The sequence below is a fragment of the Xiphophorus hellerii genome, chromosome 13, assembly GCF_003331165.1.
Source record: "Xiphophorus hellerii strain 12219 chromosome 13, Xiphophorus_hellerii-4.1, whole genome shotgun sequence".
Taxonomy (NCBI): Eukaryota; Metazoa; Chordata; class Actinopteri; order Cyprinodontiformes; family Poeciliidae; genus Xiphophorus; species Xiphophorus hellerii.
The window spans coordinates 13985210-14007950 of record NC_045684.1 but is presented as its reverse complement, the minus strand read 5'-3'; the positions used below and the strand labels follow the sequence as shown (position 1 = coordinate 14007950).

At 40.1% G+C, this 22741-nt stretch overlaps 2 protein-coding genes across 7 annotated transcripts in view; both read right to left on the bottom strand.

Annotated features, from left to right (window-relative positions):
- Positions 1 to 22741, bottom strand: part of csmd3b (CUB and Sushi multiple domains 3b) — a 642306-nt gene that overhangs the window by 461242 nt on the left and 158323 nt on the right. The gene's annotated exons all lie outside the window — the stretch shown is intronic.
- LOC116730782 (NLR family CARD domain-containing protein 3-like) overlaps positions 1 to 22741 on the bottom strand; it is a 56509-nt gene that overhangs the window by 4549 nt on the left and 29219 nt on the right. The window contains exons 5-8 of the mRNA XM_032580272.1: positions 15116 to 15267; positions 8738 to 10490; positions 6835 to 7014; positions 2781 to 2954 (exon numbers count right to left, since the gene is read on the bottom strand). Coding sequence (XP_032436163.1) covers positions 2781 to 2954; positions 6835 to 7014; positions 8738 to 10490; positions 15116 to 15267 — 2259 coding nt within the window. The remainder of the gene's footprint in view (positions 1 to 2780; positions 2955 to 6834; positions 7015 to 8737; positions 10491 to 15115; positions 15268 to 22741) is intronic.

The following is a 22741-nucleotide window of genomic DNA, read 5'->3' as shown; positions in this document are numbered from 1 at the left end:
AGGAAGAGCAGTGTGGTTTTCGTCCTGGTCGTGGAACACTGGACCAGCTCTACACCCTTGGCAGGGTCCTGGAGGGTGCACGGGAGTTCGCCCAACCGGTCTACATGAGTTTTGTGGACTTGGAGAAGGCGTTTGACCGTGTCCCTCGGGGAGCCTTGTGGGGGGGTTCTCCGGGAGTATGGGGTACCGGGTCCTTTGATATGGGCTGTCAGGTCCCTGTATGACCGGTGTCAGAGTCTGGTCTGCATTGCCGGCAGTAAGTCGGGCTCGTTTCCGGTGAGAGTTGGACTCCGCCAGGGCTGCCCTTTGTCACCAATTCTGTTCGTCCCTTTCATGGACAGAATTTCTAGGCACAGTCAAGGTGTTGAGGGGATCCGATTTGGTAGCCTTAGGATCTCATCTCTGCTTTTTGCAGACGATGTGGTTCTTTTGGCTTCATCAGGTCGTGATCTGCAGCTCTCGCTGGAGCGGTTTGCAGCCGAGTGTGAAGCGGCCGGGATGGGGATCAGTGCCTCCAAATCCGAGGCCATGGTCTTGAGCCGGAAAAGGGTAGAGTGCCTTCTCCGGGTCATGAGCTTTGGGTCATGACCGAAAGAACGAGATCGCGGATACAAGCGGCCGAAATGGGTTTTCTCCGTAGGGTGGCTGGGCTCTCCCTTAGAGATAGGGTGAGAAGCTCAGTCATCCGGGAGGGACTCAGAGTAGAGCCGCTGCTCCTTCACATCCAGAGGAGCCAGTTGAGGCTCGGGCATCTGGTCAGGATGCCTCCTGGACGCCTCCCTGGTGAGGTGCTCCGGGACGTCCCACCGGGAGGAGGCCCCGGGGAAGACCCAGGACACGCTGGAGGGACTATGTCTCTCGGCTGGCCTGGGAACGCCTCGGGATTCCCCCGGAAGAGCTGGAAGAAGTGGCCGGGGAGAGGGAAGTCTGGGCCTCCCTTCTGAAGCTGCTAGCCCCGCGACCCGACCCCGGATAAGCGGAAGAAGATGGATGGATGTCTAAAAATTTAAATTAAGTTACTTTTATTATTCATATCTTGAAATAGGAAAAGCACATTGAATTATGGAATTGTGTTAATATGTTCATGAATACATCACTGTTAAGGTGAGAGTGTGTGTGTGTGTGTGTGTGTGTGTGTTCATCAATAAAAAATGATTTATCAGAATCAGCTGTATCAAATGTAATTATTGTGCCACAAAACAATTAAATAATCACATTAAAAAGTTCAAAACGTTGTCCTTTGTTTTTCTTTTCATTCCTATATATAATAATGTGGGAACGATTGTGTCGGTGACATTCATTAACTTTAACTACTTTGCAGAATGGCACTTTACGAAGTTCGGTCCATTTACTTGTATTAGCTTGCTGGTAGATAAGCCACTTTCAATATGGCGGACGCTATAACGTATCGCAACAACAGGCCGACCTGCTCAAGCAATAACGTCCTATACAAAATAACTGTCGTCCAATCAGCGATCTCTCAGGTCTCCAACTGGGACATACCCTTTCCGTTTTGTTAATGTTGTGTTTTTGAATTTGTAATTGTGCTTCGTTAATGTTGTAGTGGTTTGCACCTCAGGGCCACCGTAAGGTTCTGATCAAAGTGTTGAAGCATCAATCAATGATTATAGATTCGTTCCTGTCAGATTCCAGGAATTCACTTTTCTAGACTGGGTTGAATGACCTTTGACCTGTGTAACCTGCAACTCACAAAAACAGGTTAATTAATTTATACTATATATATAGGAAGTTGGGCCTAATCAGAAGATATTAAATTCTAGGGAACCCAGGTGTGAGCAACAACAGAACACACAGTGTCTACAAGAAAAGAGCAAATATTTAATATAATAAACAATTGTGGATCCACATTTAAAACAGACAAACAAATACTGCGCGCTTTTAAAAAAAATAAATAAATAAATAAATTGAATACTTCAGTCTCCAATGAATTAATTCTTCAGTCTCAAAGTCTCTCAGCTGGTGACCAGTCGGGTCACTATCTACCCGTGCGCCTGGTCCTCTGGGCTGGGGCTCGCCATCCAGTTTCAGGTGAAGAGGGTCTTGGAATCTTTGGCCCTCCAAGCCAAAAGTGTACTGTACAAACTCCAAAAAAAAAAAACCTGACCGATGCTCCGAGCTGTCAACGGCTATTTTTCGGGCTTCAGCTGTTCACGGGGGAAACCCTCCGAGATCAATTTCCAGATTCGTCAATTTCTTTCTACCTCTTTACGGAAACGACCGTCAGCTGTTAGCTCTCAAGCGTTGGCAGCGAAACAACCGTCAGCTGTTAGCTTTCAAGCCTGTCTGCCGCGCTCCGAACGAAACAACCGCCAGCTGTTAAAAAGGGGCGGGACGATCAACCCCATTGGCCGACACGAAACCAGACCGCGCCAGCCATTGGCTGCCTAATCTGTCAATAGAAGCTAACACTAAAAGCATATTTCACATTTTTTGAAGATTTACGTAATTACCTTTTAGCTATTTTGGTAGAATAAGACATTGAATCAACATCTATTATTTTTTCCTTGTGTTTTTAAACACTGGGTTACACCTGCTTCACATGAGGGGGTTTCTACACACTGGGGGTCCGAATGCTGTCCTGTTCTGACCTAAGATCAGCGGGTCCAACTCAGTTACACAGAGGGACTAAATTAAACTCTGGATCCAAGTCCAGGAACAAACTCAGAAAATATTTATTAGAACAGAAGAAATTAATTTGATTTATGATCAATTATATATAATTATTCACAGAAATATCAATAATTATAAAATTAAAATACTTCAATGTCTGCAGTCTGCAGCCTTCAGTCTGTAGAAAACCACAGAGCTCCTTCACTCCAGAATCTCCCAGGTTGGTTCTGTACAGGTCCAGTTTTGTCAGATGGGTCGGGTTGGACTTCAGAGCTGAGAACAGAGAAGTCCAGCTGGTCTCTGACAAACTGCAGCCCAACAATCTGCATAGAGAATAAAAGATGTGAGCTGAAGCCAACAGGATGCAGGTTAAAACTGAAATATGAACAAATAAATAATAAAAATGTAGAAAATTAATTTCCCTGAATGTAAAAGAAACATGATGAACTGATTCTAACATCTGATCCAGTCAAACTGGTTTAAAGAGTCCAAACCAGCAGAACCAGAACATTTTATCAAAAAAGAAACTCAAAGTTTTTCTAAAAGTTTCTCAGGATCTTAAACTAAGTCGATGTTTTTTCTCTCTCCATGTTTCCTTCCAGGCTCTGTATTAGCCGACTGCTCTGTACCATCATTTATCTACTGAGATATTTTATGTCTCCAGTTTTTGTTCATTAATCTATTAATGATGTTTTATTACTCGTTGTATTTTAACTGCAGCTCATTGCTAAGTATAACAGATGTAAACAAGTTTATTTCAATTAATCTAATTTTATGTTTTATAGTATCCATTACAGCTCACATTCTGAAAGTTGATCATTTTCTCATTTTGTGCTGATTCAGTTACTGAACTATCAACTAGAAAATATTTAGCCTTTTCTCTGTCAGATTGATGTGGGTCATTTAGTTCAAGTTCTGAATCCTTCATCAGAGACGGCTGCAGAAATGGAAACATTATCATAAAGGAAAAACCAGATTGTGAAGATGAATCATTTTAAATCTATTTTCCAGGTAAACCACATGAGAATGGTTTCAGTGAACTGCTGAAGCTTGTTGCATACAAAGCATTGCAAAGGTAAGATCTAATTTCCTGTCCTACAAAATAAGAGCTGAATCAAGATGTTTGAACAAAATGACTTTAACACCATAACCTTCACAAAGTCAGTATTTACTGCAGGACTGTTAATTAATTATCTTTCTATTATTTATGTCTCCTTAATGTCCAGGAACTCTGCCAGAAGACTGTGGTCATCCTGATAGAGTCTGACTGTCAGAACAAACTCATATTTTCCTCTGGAAGCTGCTCTCAGTGGTTTGGAGTATGACTGACTTGGAATTTGCTCCATTAGTGGAATTGACACTAAAATGGAAACTCATCATTTGCTTCCATTTTGTTTTTCTTCCTGCCAACATAAAACTCCTGCATGTGCTGCAGCTCCATATGAGCAGGCAGTCAAGTCCTCAGAAAGCTTCCCTGTTTCTAGGAACCATTTCATCCAGAGTTTGTCGACTTTCTCTGTCCATCTCTGTCAGACTGTGAACCTTTAGTCTGAGCATGTGGAGAACATCTCCTAACACACCTGCTTCAGATTCATGTGCTGCAATCTTTGCTGGTTCTGATGTCTGGGAACAGAATACTCATGTCCTGAGAGAACCTGCAGCCTGTTGAGCTCAGAGAAAAACTCAGTAGTCTGGATTTTTTCAGCTGAAGTTGGTTTCTGATTGCAGCTTCTAATTCAGGAAATGCATAAAGGGTGATTCCACCTAATATTTCACTACAATCAACATCTTTAATCTACTCTAGTTAAAACACTACCACTCCTAGAATCAATAAATCTGGACTGGATCATTATCAACTAATAGCAGAATATTTAAAACTAAGTGTGGGATTTGTGGATCTTCAATAAAGGGAGATTTCATTCTCTCTCTTTTTGCATCTTGACCTTTGACCTGCTTCACATGAGGGGGATTTCTACACACTGGGAGTCCGAATGCTGTCCTGTTCTGACCTCAGATCAGCGGGTCCAACTCAGTTACACAGAGGGACTAAATTAAACTCTGGATCCAAGTCCAGGAACAAACTCAGAAAATATTTATTAAAACAGAAGAAATTAATTTGATTTATGATCAATTATATATAATTATTCACAGAAATATCAATAATTATATAATTACATACAACAATGTCTCCAGTCTGCAGCCTTCAGTCTGTAGAAAACCACAGAGCTCCTTCAGTCCAGAACCTTCCAGGTTGGTGTCGCTCAGGTCCAGTACTGTCAGATGGGTCGGTTTGGACTTCAGAGCTGAGAAGAGAGAAGTCCAGCTGGTCTCTGACAATCTGGAGTAATCCAACCTGAATAAGGAATAAAAGATGTGAGCTGAAGCCAACAGGATGCAGGTTAAAACTGAAACATGAACAAATAAATAATAAAAATGTAGAAAATTAATTTCCCTGAATGTAAAAGAAACATGATGAACTGATTCTAACATCTGATCCAGTCAAACTGGTTTAAAGAGTCCAAACCAGCAGAACCAGAACATTTTATTATAAAAGAAACTCAAGGTTTTCTATGAGTGGCAGCCTGGATGAGGTGAGCTATTTATGCTGGTTCCTGATAATCAGCTGGAGACCTGACTTGTTAACTGGGTCAGAACCACTCAGTTGATTCATTAATGGCCTTGAGTTCCCTCTCCTTGGGCTGCCACCTTATCGTGGTGGAAAGGTTTGAGTGGCCCAATGATCCTATCAGCTATGCTGTCTGGGGCTTCATGACCCTGGTAGGATCACCCAAGGCAGACAGGTCCTAGGTGAGGGACCAGACAAAGCGCAGCCCGAAGACCCCAATGATGAGTAAAAACATTGGACTTCGTGTTCCCTCGCCCGAACGCGGATCACCGGGGCCCTATTCTGGAGCCAGGCCTGCAGGGAGGGCACGATGGCGAGCATCTGGTGGCCGGGCTTTTTCCCATGGAGCCCGGCAGGGCTTAGCCTGAAGAGGAAACATGGGTCCCCCCTCCCATGGGCCCACCACCTGTGAGAGGGGCCAAGGGGGTCGGGTGCATTGTGTGATGGGTGGCAGCCAAGGGAGGGGACCCTGGCGGTCCGATCCTCGGTAGCAGACGCTGGCTCTTGGGACGTGGAATGTCACCTCTCTGGTGGGGATGGAGCCGGAGCTAGTGTGTGAGGTTGAGAGGTTCCGGCTAGAAATAGTTGGCCTCACCTCGACGCATGGCTCTGGTTCTGGAGGGACCAGTCATCCGGGAGGGACTCAGAGTAGAGTCCCTCTGAGTCTCTACTCTGAGACTCAGAGAGACTCAGAGTCTCTCTGAGTCTCTCTGAGAGAGAGACTCAGAGAGACTGTCAAACTGGTTTAAAGAGTCCAAACCAGCAGAACCAGAACATTTGATCAATAAAGAAACTCAAAGTTTTCTATCAGCCTGGATGAGTTGAGCTATTTCTGCTGGTTCCTGATCATCAGCTGGAGACCCGACTTGGTAACTGGATCAGAACCACTCAGTTTCTTCATTAATGGCCTTGGGTTCTTATTAAAGCTGCTGAAAGCCAATGGAGGCCATTATTTCCTAAGGAGACGTGACCTGATGAAGCATCATCACAGAGACGAGGCTCCAACCGACTGACAGCTGTCAGACTGAAGAGGACGGTTCCTCTCTGACCCGGCCCAACAGAACCACAGCTTCAGGACAAAGCTGAGGAACCTGCTGCTGCTGCAAACCTCACTTTCATTCATTTCATCTAGATTTGCTTTTCTACAATCAGTCATTTCTTAGATTTGGTCATTAATGATGATTTGAACTTGTCAGTGTTTGTGGCTCGACTCTGGAGGAACAACATTTCATTCTGGATGTAAAGATGAGAATCAGAAATGAGAAATAAAACAATCTGAATCTTTACCAAACCAAACTGAAACATCTCCATCATTAATTTACATCATTTGAATTATTTTACTCATTTTGTTCATCAGTCAAAAACATTTTAAAGTGAAAAACTGAAAAACAAAGTTCAATAATCTCAAAGATTGAAATAAAAAAATAATTTATTTATAATGTAAAAAGTTCTAGAGATTCTATTCTGACATTTAAACAGGTTGTTTTGAAAGAAAATATATTCAAATAAAATTATTTAATAAACTAATGATTAAAGTATAAATGAATGATTTTATTGTATAAATAGAGAAAACAAACCTCAGATTCTTCACTTTACTGACTGAACTCTCCAGGATCTCAACCAGAGGCTTCAGATCAGAGTCTCCACTTTTATTTATGAAGATCTGACTTATTTCCAGTTCAGTCAGATCTGGGTTGGACTTCAGAGCCGAGGCCAAAACTTCACATTCAGCATTTTGGAGCCTACAGCCACCAAGTCTGTGATTAAAGAAGAAATAAATTCAGTTCTAATGAAATCAATCTGGATCATAAACAGACTAAAATATGATAACAGTGATGTCATCATCTGATCAACATCTGATCTTCAATTTACTGAGTTTGACCCCACAGAGAATCTGTGCAGTTCCTGGTTAAAGTCCAGGTTCTGGTTCTGGTTCTGGTCCAGGCTTCATGTCCTCAGACCTTCAGCTGCAGTCAGATGTTGAAGATCTTCTATCATCTGTGAAGGAAAGTTCAGTTTTCTCTGCAGCATCTGATGGAGCTGCAGCATCAGAGACTCAAAGGAGCTGAAGCAGCTGATGAAGAGGCTGACTGAGCTGATGAAGGAAACTACTGGAGATGATGGAGAGGAGGAGGAACTGCTCACAGCTCTGACTTGGACTAGACCGTTTGGCTCCTTGAGATCTTCCACCAAGCAGGAAGTGAGTTAGAAATGAAGTGAGCAGAGCAGGAAGTCCAGCCTGCTGTGGACCTCTGGCATCTCTGGGTTTGTTTAGCCAACATCTGCTGCAGCATCTAGAATCATCATCATCATTAATAATAGTAGCGTATTCTATAGAACCATAGTTCCCAGCAGCAGGTTATTAAATGCTGCCACAAAGGAAACTGGGAGCAGACCAGTATCATGATGCTCCCAGTTCTGTCTCTGTTCATCTGCTGGATTTGATGTTTTAACAAAGTAGAAAGTGGACAGTCGTCAACCTGCTGCAGCTAAAAGCTTCAGATTGTTCTGGTCGTCCTGCAGAGCAGCAGCAGAACCGGTCCTGCTGCTCCTTCAGGTCTGAACCGTCCTCTCTGACTGTTGGTCTGAGAGGAACTGGGACAAACTGGTTGGAAGAGGGAACCATGTCTCTGCAGTGGTCTGTCCATTGGCTCAGAGGAACAAAGGTTTGGATGTTAGAAGAAATTGTTGCTAAACTCTTAAAGAGCTGAAGACCAAAACAGAGCGTTTGGGTCCAGCAGCATTTTTCATGGTGAAGCAGTGAAAGTTCTCCAGTAACTAGAAGAGGTTGGGATGTCTAAAGAGTTGAAGCTCATGTCTCTCCAGGTCTTCATGGCTAACAGCTTCAACAAAAGCTGCAGATGAAGAGTTGATGAGGAAAATGGTTCCAGCTCTGGAAGCAGAGTTCTCAGAGCTTTGGGAGGATCTGACAGAAACTAGGACTTTTTCTGGAGCCAGACAACAATCACCACATTTTGGTCTCATTTACAAACTCAGAGGAAACTAGTGGGAGGAGGAAGAGGTGAGGATGATGAGAAAATCAAGAAGACTCTTCACAAAGTTTCTAATTAATGCAATGGTTTATTTTAATGGTTCAAATTTTCATTAAACATAAACAATTATTTTATAAAAACAGTCGAAGATCCTAAAATATGAATTGTGGAGTTTAAAGTTTAAAATGTTTCTCTGGCTGATTGGATCTTAGAGAAAATAGATTTTTTTCTACAGTTCAGGGTTTTCTATTCATTTAAACATGAAAACTGATAAAAAGATAAATATTTTTAAAATGATCAAAATGTCTAAAACCAGAAGCTGCAGCTGTCCTGGATGAGCTGAATGTTTAGATGGTTGAATGGCTGAAATTGTCCAGAGGATGAAGGAAGAAGTTAAAGACCAAAAACATCCAGAAGCAGAAGAAGAAGAAACAGGAGGACAATAGAGCTGAATCAGCATTCACACAATGAAAACATCTGGACTCACCGAGCCTTTCTGCAGTTCCTCACAGCTGGAACCAGTCTCTGTCGTCCTGATGCTGATGTTTTGTACTTCTTCAGGTCCAACTCATCCAGAACCTCTGACATCTGCAGCATGAAGGCCAGAGCTGAACAGTCAGTCTCTGAGAGCTTCTTCCCTGAATCCAGCAGCCGTTGGATCTCCTGATAAAATGAGACGTCGTTCATCTCCACCAGACAGTAGAAGATGTTGATGCTTCTGTCAGGAGAGATTCTATCAGTGTTCATCTTCTTCAGGTTGGTGATGATTCTCTGGATGGTTTCTGGACTGTTCTCTGTCTGACCCAGCAGATCTTCTAAGAGTCTCTGGTTGGACTCCACAGTGAGACCATGAAGGAAGCGGACAAACAGGTCCAGGTGGCCATTTTTACTGCTGAGGGATTTCTCCATGACTTTCTTCATGAACTCATCTAGAGATGTTTCTCTGTATTTTTCTCCCAGAAACGTCTTGATCACCTCTGACTTCCTGCTGGTGAAACAGTGGAGCATGTAGACTGCAGCCAGAAACTCCTGGATGCTCAGATGAACAAAGCAGTAGACGGAGATGTCGCACGTCCCTCTCTCTCTTTTAAACATTTCAGTGAACACTCCTGAGAACAACGCAGCATCTTTGATGTTGATGCCGCACTTTTTGAGCTCTTTGTCATAGAAGATCAGGTTTCCCTCCAGCAGCTGCTCAAAAGCCAGTTTTCCTAGAGACTCAATCAGCTTCTTGTTCTCTGGACTCCAGATTGATCTTGTCTTTTTTCCTCCATCATACTTTTCCTTCTTGATTGCTAAGTTAACCTCCAGGAATGCTATGTACATCTCAGTCAGAGTCTTTGGCAGTTTTTCTCCCTCTCTGGTCTTCATCACATCCTCCAGAACTTTAGCAGTGATCCAGCAGAAAACTGGGATGTGACACATGATGTGGAGACTTTTTGATTTCTGGATGTGGGAGATGATCCTGCTGGCCTTCTCTTCATCATCTCTGAATCTCTTCCTGAAGTACTCCTCCTTCTGGGGGTCAGTGAACCCTCTGACCTCTGTTACCATGTCAACACACTCAGCAGGGATCTGATTGGCTGCTGCAGGTCGTGTGGTTATCCAGAGGAGAGCAGAGGGAAGCAGTTTCCTCCTGATGAGGTTTGTCACCAGAACATCCACTGAGCTGGACTCTGTAACATCAGTCAGGATCGGATTGTTCTTGAAATCCAGAGTAAATCGACTTTCATCCAGACCATCAAAGATGAACAGAACCTGGAACGTTTCAAAGCTGCTGATTTCTTTGGTTTTAGAAAATAATTTATGAATCAGTCCTAATAAGCTGAACTTTTCTTCTTTCAACATATTCAGCTCTCTGAAAGTGAATGGAAATATGAAATCAATGTTCTGGTTGGTTTTGCCTTCAGCCCAGTCCAGAGTGAACTTCTGTGTTAACAGTGTTTTCCCAATGCCAGCCACTCCCATGGTCATCACTGTTCTGATTGGTTGATCTCTTCCAGGTGGGACTTTAAAGATGTCTTCTCTTCTGATTGTTTCTTGTTTCCTGGATGCTGTTTCAATGTGTCTGACCTCATGTTCCTGGTTGACCTCTCTAGTTAACCCCTCTGTGATGTGGAGCTCTGTGTAGATCTGGTTCAGATCGGTTTGATTTCCAGGTTCAGCAACGCCTTCAGAGAGACTCTGGAACTTCATCTTCAGAGACGCTTTAAGGTCAGGCTGATACTGACCAACAATATCTGAAGAAAGAAAGAAAAACAAACAAAATAAAAACAATTTGCAATATTCTAACAAGTAACTGGACTAATAAAGTGGCCAGTTTGGTTCTTCTTCATAAACTTCTATGAAGGAAACATAATTCAATAATTAGAGAAAACTCAATGAAAGTTATTCCAACATCAGTCTCAGGGCCGGCCCAAGGCGTAAGCAAGCTAAGCAGCCACTAAGAGCCCCAGAGCCACCAAGGGGCCCCCTCAGTGGAGCTGATTTTTTTTAATAAAGATTTCTTTGTCATCACAATAACAAAAACACACAATTTCATCATGAAGTGATTTGTTTTTACAATATATTTGATAATGTATGAAGAAATAATTATTTTATGGACAAAAAGAAAAATAAAATTGCTCTTGAGGGCCCCCTGGTGCCGCAGTAGGTACCGCACGCTTCACCGGTAACATGAGCTGCCGTGCAGAGAGCATCCAAACATCCAAAGCTCTGGTCAGAAGATAAGTTGGCAAAACAACGTCTCAAAAATGGACTTATCCTTCAGGGAGAAAGAAAAGAGGAATAATAGAAAAAAGCCAAGATAAAGTTTGTTTTAATGTGTCTTGGTAATGTAATATGTATAAAAGAGATTTGTGAAGCTGCTAATAGAACATTAGCTTTATAGCGACCTTGAACGATTCAGTTCAACAGCCAAACATTTATGACAGCATCTTTATATGAAACTGAGTTTAAACTTTAAATGAGTTGATTCTCCTGCTTTTCTCTGTATATTTCTGAGGATTTTTGGCTTCAAAAAGTCGTGTTTGATAACATTTGATAAGGATAATTAGAACTTCTCAATGTTTTACATTGTCTAACTAAATGTTTTACATCAGGCTGCATGGCGGCTGCATTAATATATCAATAAGTTGCTCTAAGCTGTAGTTGGTGATATGTTGTTTGCTGCTGATCACTTATGTGGCTAAAAACAAACAATATTTTTACATCAACTTCTAAGTTATGTGAAACTTCTGTTAAAATCATTTGAAGGCTAAGAATCAACCTGGTACTGGTACCGATCCACATTCTCAGGGAAGAAAGACTCACCTGGTGTAAATTAAATTCTTTAGCTTTTGGAGTTATGCTTAAGAGAAATTAATTTAATCAAAGAAGGTCATGAATATGTGTGTAGGGCTGCACCCATTGCAGTTTTCTGGTTGATTACCGAACTTTAAAAAACCTGACCTGCCGATTTTGATTTTGGCCGATACCAATTTTTTTTTGTCTGAAATTTTGCCAAATATAGGATGAAAGTCAGTGAACTGGCAACAGTGGAGTGAATATTGTTAACAGTAAACATTCAGACATGACCTTGTGGGCCGGTCTGTCAGTCAAACTTCTCACTGAAGAGCAGAAGAGGACAGAGGCTGATTTTTAAACCTTTGGTGACGAAAATAAGATCAGGGGATCAGATGAGCTTCACTTGTAAGTATTAGAAGATCACGATCCCCCAAAATTAAGGAAATCGGCCCCCAGAAATCGACTGGCTGATAAATGTATCCTATATTATTCATGCATAGGATATAATGCAAACAGCACCATCAGAGATGCAATAAGTTTATAGCAGGTGAGCGAATGATCTAATATTTTAACTGTTGATTGCAGCCAGTCCACATTGTTAGCAGAAACAAAGGGCCCCAAAACCAAATTTCACTTAGGGCCCCATGGAGGCTTGGGCCGGCCCTGGTCAGTCTACAAAAGGGGTCTCAAACTCTAGGCCTCGAGGGCCGCAGTCCTGCAGTTTTTAGATGTGCCACAGGTACAAAACACTGGAACGAAATGGCTTAATGACCTCCTCCTTGTGTAGATCAGTTCTCCAGAGCCTTAATGACCTAATTATTCTGTTCAGGTGTGGTGCAGCAGAGGCACATCTAAAAGTTGCAGGACTGTGGCCCTTGAGGACTGGAGTTTGAGACCCCTGGTCTACAACGTCTGTAGTCTGTAGTCTAGTCTGTAATCTTCTTTTGTCAACCAGCAAAACCTTCAGGATGCAGCCCCATTGAGTGAACTGGAAACTCAGTCCCTGTCTGACTGTGAAGTGTCTGCAGAATTAGCAGCACATGATGCTTTGACCAAAGAGCAGGGTGGTTTTTGTGTTCAGCTAACAGTTATTTGGCAATCTGAGAACGTGTAGACGGAGCATTAAAAGTCTGGCCAACTCCTTAATGTCACTTTCTATTGAAACATAGAAACCCTTAGTTTCACAGAGATTGTTAGTAAAACATAGCTGAGTTTAACTAATGTTACCTTGTATGTCACTTCTGACCCGTTACTGTTTTGAGAAGTTCAGCAGGGAGTTTGTAGCTGAGGCCGTTTTATTTCCAGGGTTTCCCCCAGAAATCTTGCTCAGCCTGGCAGTCGGGGCGCCGAGGCGGTTTTTGTATAAAAAGATGTTAAGTTGACAGGAAATGTAAAAATATTACTTAATAATTATATGTTACAGGAAAACATCGCCAGTGAAATGCTATTTAAAACCAAACTATCGAATCTTAAAAACCACAAATGAAAAAAATTGTATTAAAATTAATATTAATTATTTGCACTTATGTTAAATCCAAATTAAGTCCATAAGACCCCCCAGGCCTTCAGGGGCCCATAAATGGTAACATTTAAACATAGACCATAGATATAGAAATGTAACATTTGTTTATTGAGATTATCAATGCAGCTCAATTTGATTTAATGGTTCCAGCATACAGAAATTCAAAGATTTTAAATTATTTAACATTTAAATGTAAGATTTTAAGGAGCTGGCAAGTTTACTTTGTAAATATTCAACAAACAATCTTCATAGTTAGATTGTTTGGTTACCGTAGCAACAATTCGATGCGTTTTTAATGAGTGTCACAAAAACTGGTTTCCAAGCTTTATGGAAAGAGTTTTTCAGATCTACACACAATACTTGGAATGAGAGTCACAAAAATAGACATTAATTTAATAAACAACTGCATAGACCCATGTATCAAATTGTCCTCGTTGATGGCCTCTGAGGCCACTGCTGTTTTATCACAAAATTATGGCCAAATCAAACTAGTTATGATGGAAACTGGTTGAGCATTTTCAATCTGCTTGAGTTTAAGAGCTGAAATACTTGCACTCTTAAAATATGGGCTACATTATTCTACACTAATAGCAGAAAACTTTAAACTATAGATTGTGATTAGTGAAAATTTGGCCATAAATCCAGGTAAAAAACAGGATCTGGCAGACAGGGGACAAGTTACTAGTTATCTCTCTGAGTTTTTAACTCTTCACTATAGCATATAGTTATTGTTTCTAGTAATCTTTCTCCAGTTCACCTCTTGTGGTTTCTGTGCCTCCATGGTCTAAGGATGCCTTGTTGGTCCCCAGATTCTCCTCCACTCCTCTGTTGTCTGCTGCAGCTCTGCTGTCCTCACATTCATCTGCCTGATTGTCTCCAAAACCATTTGGATCTCACAAACTATTCACTTCCTGAAGAAGCTTCTCTGTAACATAACTCCTTACTATATTCTACATTTACCATCATCTGCCAGGCTGAACCTCAACCACACCTTGAACCAGGGAGCTTTTCAGAGACTTCAGTGACCTCTGAGGTTACTCAAAGTCACTTTCTAATGGGCAGAAAGTGATTAAAACTCTGTGACAGAGTATAAATCACTTTCTGCCTAGTGAAATCCACCATGTCCTCCCTGTTCATAGAGAGACATGGTGACCGTGGTCCAGATACATTAAAAGGGTTGAAATCAAACCTGTATTGAAGCTTCACAAATCGAAGCTTTAATGCAGCTTCGTTTAGGGAAAGAAAAAAAACTACAAACTTGGTTTTAGATATTCTGGCCTGAATAATCTACACCATGATTGAAGTCTACATATTTTAGTTTTTGAAGTAGATCACATTAAAGATGCTCAAGGTAGAAAGAAATTACGTGGAATTGTCCTTTAGTCATTTCCCAAATTAGAAACTCCAATTTTCCAGCAGAACCTTAAAGGCCTGGTGTAATAACCAATAAAAGTAGAACAAAAATCATTTTCAGCAAGGTCAGATTAACCATATTGGCAGCTGGGCAATTTGCTGACCTATAACTTTTGCCGCCTCTCTTTTTGTTTTATTATACACTTTATTTCTGTTATGCTAAACGTCACATTAACATCAACCAAAACCCGATTGCTGCTCTCCTTAGCCATCCTCTCTGCTATTTCATTCCCCTTAACCTCATAATGTGCTGAAACACAAATAAAATTATCTGTAAGAATCATCAAATTGATTCTATGAAGTGTTTGTTTTATTTAAAGCTGATGACATGTTATGCTGCAACATGACCCTTCAGAGTAAGAGTCTTCACTTATAATTTTAAAAACGAACAAAATAAAAAGTCAAATTTGTACATTTATCTTGTGGCCATTTTTTGAACAGGCTCAAATTAAATGAGGACTTTATTAAGCCCAGTTACCTGGACATAAGTTCCAGTTACACCAGCTGGAAAAACACAGATTCAGTTGAAACAACTGACCACAAAAAGACTTTTAAACCTTAAATTTCCAAATCTCAACTAAAGACGTGGATCTGGTTCCACAGAGACGACAGAAGGAAGCTCTGATTGGAGGAGTTCAGTCTCACCTGGAGCACAGCTGCTCTGATTGGCTGTCAGCCGTCCAGATCCTGTTCTGGGTCGTTTCCCACACTGGGGGCAGCTGGTACAGACCGGATCCATCAGAACATTCTGACCCAAAGCACAGCAGGATGGATGCTCCTCCTCACCAAAGCTGCTCCTGTGAAGACATTTCTTCATCACTGAAATAGTTCACTAGCAACAGGCTGGAGCTGAAGATGTTCATGAAGGTCCACAAAAACAAGGGACCAGAAACTGGGTTTGAACAGAACCTCAGAACATTGATGATTTCTGGTTTTAAGTACTTCATTGAATTATATTTGGTATCATGACTGATGCCAGTGTTCCCAGTCTGGAAGATGCTGGGTTTCACTGCTTCAGTGGCTTTACAGACAATCTGAATTGTTGCTCTTCACAAGCTTGGTTGTTTTTGTTTCCATGCAACATTTTAATCCATATTAATTCATTCAGACCTTCATTCAAACTCTACTGATTTACTGACCAACATCCTTCATGTCCAACTTTAAATTAAGAAGTAAGAAAATTAAGTTACTGTTAATTAAAACACTGAGATCAACCAGTTAATATCATTTATTTTATCTCTATAGATTCACATGAATCAGTTAGAAAATGGTTTCTTACTTTCTGTCTGATGGTTCAGGTTCATTACTGAAGTATGGAGGTTGACTTTTGGACCGGTCACTCCTCATAGATGGACTGATGGGTCCTGGAAGTTCTGCTCTGTCCTGATCTTCCATCTTCTGGACTTCTGGAGAGAGAAACCAGAACCAGTCAGTCCAGTGATCCGGTTCCAGTAACTGTCCTGTGAAGCAGAAAGCTGGTTCCCATCATGTGTTCAGAGGATCAGAGTGAATCATTTGAATGAATGAGTGAACATTTCCTATGAACTAGTGAACTTATTTAGCTCCCAGTGGACTTGAACGCATCATGACTCTATTGTAGCTCTGTATGGAGGGAGTCAGTGAGCAGAAGGTTCTGAGGGAGCAGCAGCTCAGGTCGGGTCCACAGCTCTCCTCCAGACAGAACCGGGTCCAGCTGGGATCTCAGCAACATGTCAGCCTCTGTGTGCAGCTCAGCAGGATTTCCTCTCAGCTCAAGAGACACAAAGCAGCTTTCAGGGACCACAGCATCCAGCTGAGGTACCAGCTGGACCCACTGCAAGGAATCATGGGTAAACAGCTGCTTCAACAGGGGGATGAAGCCCCCAAACACTCAGCGAGGCCTGAAACATATTTAGTCTATTGATCTGATTGAACTTCAAAATAAAGAGACACATTAATGCAACTCTTTTAGTTAGAATCTAGTTTGTTACAACTGATCTAAAATGTTTGTGAAATTATTTATTTTATTATTATTGCTCCATTTAAAAGTTTTGTTATTTTTAGGGTTGAACCGACTGCAGTTTTCTGGCTGATCGATTCCGATTTTGCAGATACTGATTGCTAAACACAGCAACCTTTCAGGTAAGAGTCAGTCTGGATCTGGATGCATTTTTCCAGCAGAGCTTTGAGAGACAAAGAGTTTCTTCCTGCTGAAAGGAGCAACAAGAGGAAAACCTGGAAAAAGATCAAACTCAGTGAGGAGGAAGAGAGGAAATCTGTGGACGGCTTAAAGCCGGTTCTGATCCACAGACAAGAGAAACATCAGTTTCTGCTGAACCCCAGACTGATGAGGGACGGAGTGATGTGATTCACTTCCTGCTGATTTCAACAAGCAGAGAAACTAGTTTACAATGTTTTAGTTCTGGTTTTTAGGTTAAAACACCAGAGAGAGTCGCTGCAGCAAGAACTGATGGACTGTAAAAGTTACATTAAGTTCTCAGTTTATTTAGATTAAATCTGAAAAGTTCATTATTGCTCCACACAAACAGATCAGCTTTAGATGCTGCTGTCATGGTAGATCATAGCTGATCATTCACCAGGTTAACTGTGCAGTAACTGAGCTGTGTGTTTATAGTGTGTTCAATATTTCTCTTTTTGTTACTTATAGTCGCATAATGTAACCTCACTTAGCATCACTTTAGAAGCAGCAACGTCTCACAATAAAGTTTTTCATCTGATCCAATTCCTTTCTAGATCAGGCTTTCAATAAAGTAAACAGAGCGCTGCTGCGGGGACCAGGCCCTATGAGAGCCGAGCGACCCAGGCCGAGGTGACTGAGGCCCCGGGAAGCCTCGGTGGGTTCATCGGTTAGAAAGGCTCCAGAGAGCCGAGAGACACGGAGGGACCCGGAGCGGCAACACTTACCTCTAGTAACAAGTCAGCAAGTTATTTCCATCCTGCAGCTCAAAATGGAGGCTGATCTGAAGGAGACCAGAGTTGGTTTCAGTTTCTATTTCCACAGGAAGTCACGTAACTTGTGTTTTCCTCTAGAGCCAAAGTTTGATTCATCTGAATAAACATTAATAGTTCAGTTAGATTTAACAGAGTGAAAAAACTAGAGTGAAGATGGAAAAGCTTCAGTATTTCTGTTTTGCTGTTAGTGAAGCAGATCTGAAGCTGAGCAGCTTTTTTCATGGATTCAGCCAAGGGCGTAGGTTTGGTCTAAGCACCACATTGGCTTAATAACCCCCTCCCCCCAACCATAACCATAACTTGATCATACATCTTGTGTATACAACCAGATACAGTCATGCTCAGCAGATCAGTTCAAGAACATTTTATTTTTTCCTTTTCAAAATTCAGCAAACATTACAAGTAAGATCAAAAGAAATATCCTCTGGAGCTACTGATTATACAACAAACACAATTGCAGATAAGAACAAAAAATGACTTCTTGCACTTCAGACTACCCTGGTGTGAGTACACTGACTGCCTCCTATAGAGCAAACAAAGCGTAACCTGGTTTGTATTCACACTAGCTTAACTTAATTTAAGACTAACACTTCAAATGCCATATTTACTGAGATAATTTCACAGTATATTACATATCTGAGAACTAACACCTCACCTGGAGCCCTGAAGCTCCAGCCACCTCTCCATCGTTCTGCTCTGCCCCTTGCTCTGCTGTCTGAGCATCCTATGTGAAAAAATATTACATCAATCAATCAATCAAATTTTATTTGTATAGCACATTTCAGCAGCAAGGCATTTCAAAGTGATTTTAATTAACATAATTAACAGACCTATTCTACCTCACATTCAGTGCTGACCTTACTAAACACCGGACTTTACAACAAATGCGTTGCGTGATAGATATCTAACTCATAGGTCCCCTCACTGTACTTACAGCCGAGGTAGCGAAATAACTTCTAATGTCTGTCGTCCTTTTCTTTTTTGGTGGCGACATGGTCTCGGAGACTCATAATAAATGTCAAACTCAGAAGGAGACGCGTTCACTGTCAGCACCATGGACCAAGCTTCCGTTCCGCGTGTGGCCAGCTGGCCGCCGCCTGTTGCAGCTAATCGAAGAACGTAGATTCACGTTCTTTGAGCCAATAGCGGGTCGTCATAGTTCATAACAGCGAATTTTAAAATGAATGCTACCACTGCGTAGTATATTGAAATATTAAACTAATCAATGTAGATTTTCGTTTATTTATTTTGTTTTTGTTAAAAAATACATGTTTGTTTTTTTTTAATTAATATGGCAAAAATTGGTCGGGACTATTTTATATCCCTTGAATATTGGTCGTGACATGTCACGACCGTCCATACCCAAACCTACGCCCATGGATTCAGCAGAAAACCAGCAGAACAAACTGCAGTTTAACAGGCGTTTGATGGAGGATTATGAGCGCTCACTGCCCTCTGGTGGTGAACTATCGGAACTACAGATATTCCTCTTCATATTAATTACAGTTTATTTGATCTCATTTTCACTTTTATCAGGCCAAATCAAATCAGCTTACATTAATGTTAAATAAGAGTCACTGCAGGGTTAGTACATGGAAATGAAAACTAAACTTACTTTAGTAAAAATCCTCCAAAAAAGATTAATTGAATTTTGAGAATCAAAATGTAAATAAATGTAAATGTAAATAAAAAAAATGTGTTTGATATAAAATCCAAACAGCTGAGACCATAACATCACACCGGATGAAAACACATAATGGATAAATATTATATGGAAAATGTTAATAAAGTTTAAAATATTAGTACTTAATATTACTTAGTTAAATGCAGTATTTTGTATAAGTGAATTCATTTATGAATAAATGTATTTCACATACAACAACATTATGCTGCTCTTGTTAATGTCATTTAAATACTTTTATCTGTTTTTAAAGACTGTCTATAGAAATAACAATATTATACGGTGGTGGTGCAAAACCTCACCGGAGTTTGATTTGCTGCTTTAAAATAAAGGTTTCGGCAAGGAAAGAAGACAAGTAAAATGAATTCAAAATTAACTTGTTTCTATGGCTCTTAATGTGAAAGTACAAACCGGAAGTGAATGTGGTTTGTAAACGCTCTAACTTTATCAAGTAGCTGTAGTTACCATCTGTGTCCACTAGAGGGCAAAAACCGCCCTGCTCTGATAATAATAGTTCAGTTCGCGGCTCTGCAGCTAAAATATCAACATCATTCTGACTGTTTCCAGGATAATTTAACTTTTCATAAATATTTTCCTACCTTCAGACCGGAAGCTCAGCATCTTATCGTCTAAACCAGAGTTGTAGAGCTTTGATTCAGCTCTGTTGGAGCTGAAGCTCCAGTTTAGGAGCCACAGCTCCTCTGAAGCTGCTGCTGGAGCCTGTTAGCATCGTTAGCTCCGCTCAGAGTCTCTGCGGCTGTTTTCAACTCTGTGGAGCTGCTTCTAGTTCACACTGACAGATAAAACATTGATTTCATGTTAAAGTAGAAAGAAGATTTAAGAAATAAACCGCAGAAACACGAAGAAAGCAACATGGGCTACATTAGCCGACCAGGAGCGGGATACTAGTTATTTATTCAATCAGAAAAAATTAATATGTAATTTATTTAGGATATATAGATGAGTTATCTGTGTGTAAATAACACATCTATATATTAAATCAGCTGTCAGTCCTTTAGACAGACCATAATAATATTAGTATTTATAATGAGAAAGATATAAACGTGATCAACTTAACAGAAGTCAGAAACCAGCTGCAGCTCTACAAACTCACCTCTATATTCAGAGCGGGGAATTTCCGCCCTCTGGTGGCCATAGTGGGAACTACAGTCCTGATAATGCTGCATTGTTTACATTTAATATCCACTTAATGTGGAGTTTAGAGAAAAACTAACAGTCTTCCTGAGTCATATTGACAATTTACTGACTCACATATTATCCTGATATTTTTTAATTCACTTTTTGGAGTTATATATGGTTATATATATAGCTGCTGTGTTAAACTCTTACAGAAAGATTTTTCTGGTCAGACTGAATAAAATCCTGCAGTGACTTTTATTTAACGACAGTAATGTAAGCTGACTTGATCTGACTTCATAAAATTTAAAATTAAAACAAAGATAAACATCCGGTTGAACAATTTACATGACGAACGTCTGTAGTTATGATAGTTCACCACCAGAGGGCAGTAAGAACTCAACCAACCATCATAAAACTGATAAACTTTAAACTTTTCACTAAGTAGTTTCTAATAACAACAGCAATATTAACTTAATCCTATGAATAATAATCTATATATTTTATATTTGTATGTTATTAGATATGGCGATTAATTATTAAAATAATTTAGAGACAAAGTGAACAACAACTACTTAGAAAGTAACAATTTCTATTACTGTAGATGAAAATTTAGCTGAAAAAAAACACATTTTATTCTGTAAAAATCCCAGAAATATTAACTGTGGGTAATTTTGAGAATCAAAGTCTCAAAATCTACAAATATTAAAAAATATATATTTATTAGTGATCAGCTGAGGTCAGAGCATCAAGCTGGATAAAACCACCTAAAGGACAATTAATAAAATTAAAACGTGAATGACGCTTTTAAATATATCTGAGCACTGTAGTAAACAGATTATTTAACTTTTATTTGTTGGAAGAGACTCGCTCTCTACCGCCCTCCTGTGGTCAGACACTGTAACTACACACTAAAATTCTTTATACTAGTTTAATAATAAATTAATGAGTGATTATTAATTTCCTTTGTCCTTTATACTAGTTTAATAATAAATTAATGAGTGATTATTAATTTCCTTTGTCCTTTATACTAGTTTAATAATAAATTAATGAGTGATTATCAGTGAACTGAAGGACAGTCGCTGCTGTTCAGCATCAGAGTTTAAATTTGCAGCTGCTGATAATCAGTTTGTGTGTAAAACCAGCTGCTGGAGCCTGTTAGCATCGTTAGCATCGCTAGCTCCGCTCAGAGTCTCTGCGGCTGTTTTCATCTCTGTGGAGCTGCTTCTAGTTCACACTGACAGATAAAACATTGATTTCATGTTAAAGTAGAAAAAAGATTTAAGAAATAAAACAGCAGAAACACGAAGAAAGCAACACGGGCTTCATTAGCCAATCAGGAGCGGGAAACTAGCTAACTGCTAACTTAGCCTGCTGCCCCCTAGTGGACGCAGTATGTAAATACAACCAGAGTAAAGCTAGAGAGCTGATATATGAATAGCACTTCCTGTGGATTCCTTCAAAGTAAAACACAAGGAACTAAATTCTCCTCTAAGTACATTTTAGCTTGTTAGTTTATTATATTATCAGAAAGCATAAGGGTGTAATTTTCTTAGGATGTGATATAAATTATATAATTGGGCTCTGAAGCAAAATTATCATAATTATTCTGTTTTCCAGAAAAAAATAATATATCATAAATATTCTCCTGACTCTAAAACGGAAACTCGGCATCTTGGTGAACAAACCAGTTATTTATTTCATCAGGAAACATTAATATGTAATTTATTTAGGATATATAGATGAGTTATCTGTATGTAAATAACACATCTATATATTAAATCAGCTGTCAGTCCTTTAGACAGACCATAATAATAATTTTTATAATGAGAAAGATATAAACGTGATCAACTTAACAGAAGTCAGAAACCAGCTGCAGCTCTACAAACTCACCTCTATATTCAGAGCGGGGAATTTCCGCCCTCTGGTGGCCATAGTGGGAACTACAGTCCTGATAATGCTGCATTGTTTACATTTAATATCCACTTAATGTGGAGTTTAGAGAAAAACTAACAGTCTTCCTGAGTCATATTGACAATTTACTGACTCACATATTATCCTGACATTTTTTAATTCACTGTTTGGAGTTATATATGTAATAAAAACAGTTTTAAATAATAAACTGCAGCTGCTGTGTTAAACTCTTGCAGGAAGATTTTTCTGGTCAGACTGAATAAAATCCTGCAGTGACTGTTATTTAACGACAGTAATGTAAGCTGACTTGATCTGAATTAAAATAAAGATAAACATCTGGTTGAACAATTTCCATTGATGATGTAAATAATGAATAAATCCAGAAAGACGGCAGGGTGACCGATGGAGAATGTGCTGATATGTGATGAAAATCGACTGTTTCATCTCATGTAGATCTGAACATATAAACTCATATCCAAGCATCATCATAGGTGGAGTCGTTGGTCCCATCCGTATTAGCGCTGAATTTTCCTGCTGCCCTGAACACATCTTCAGTAAAACCAGCCTCACTGAGGCCAATAGACCAG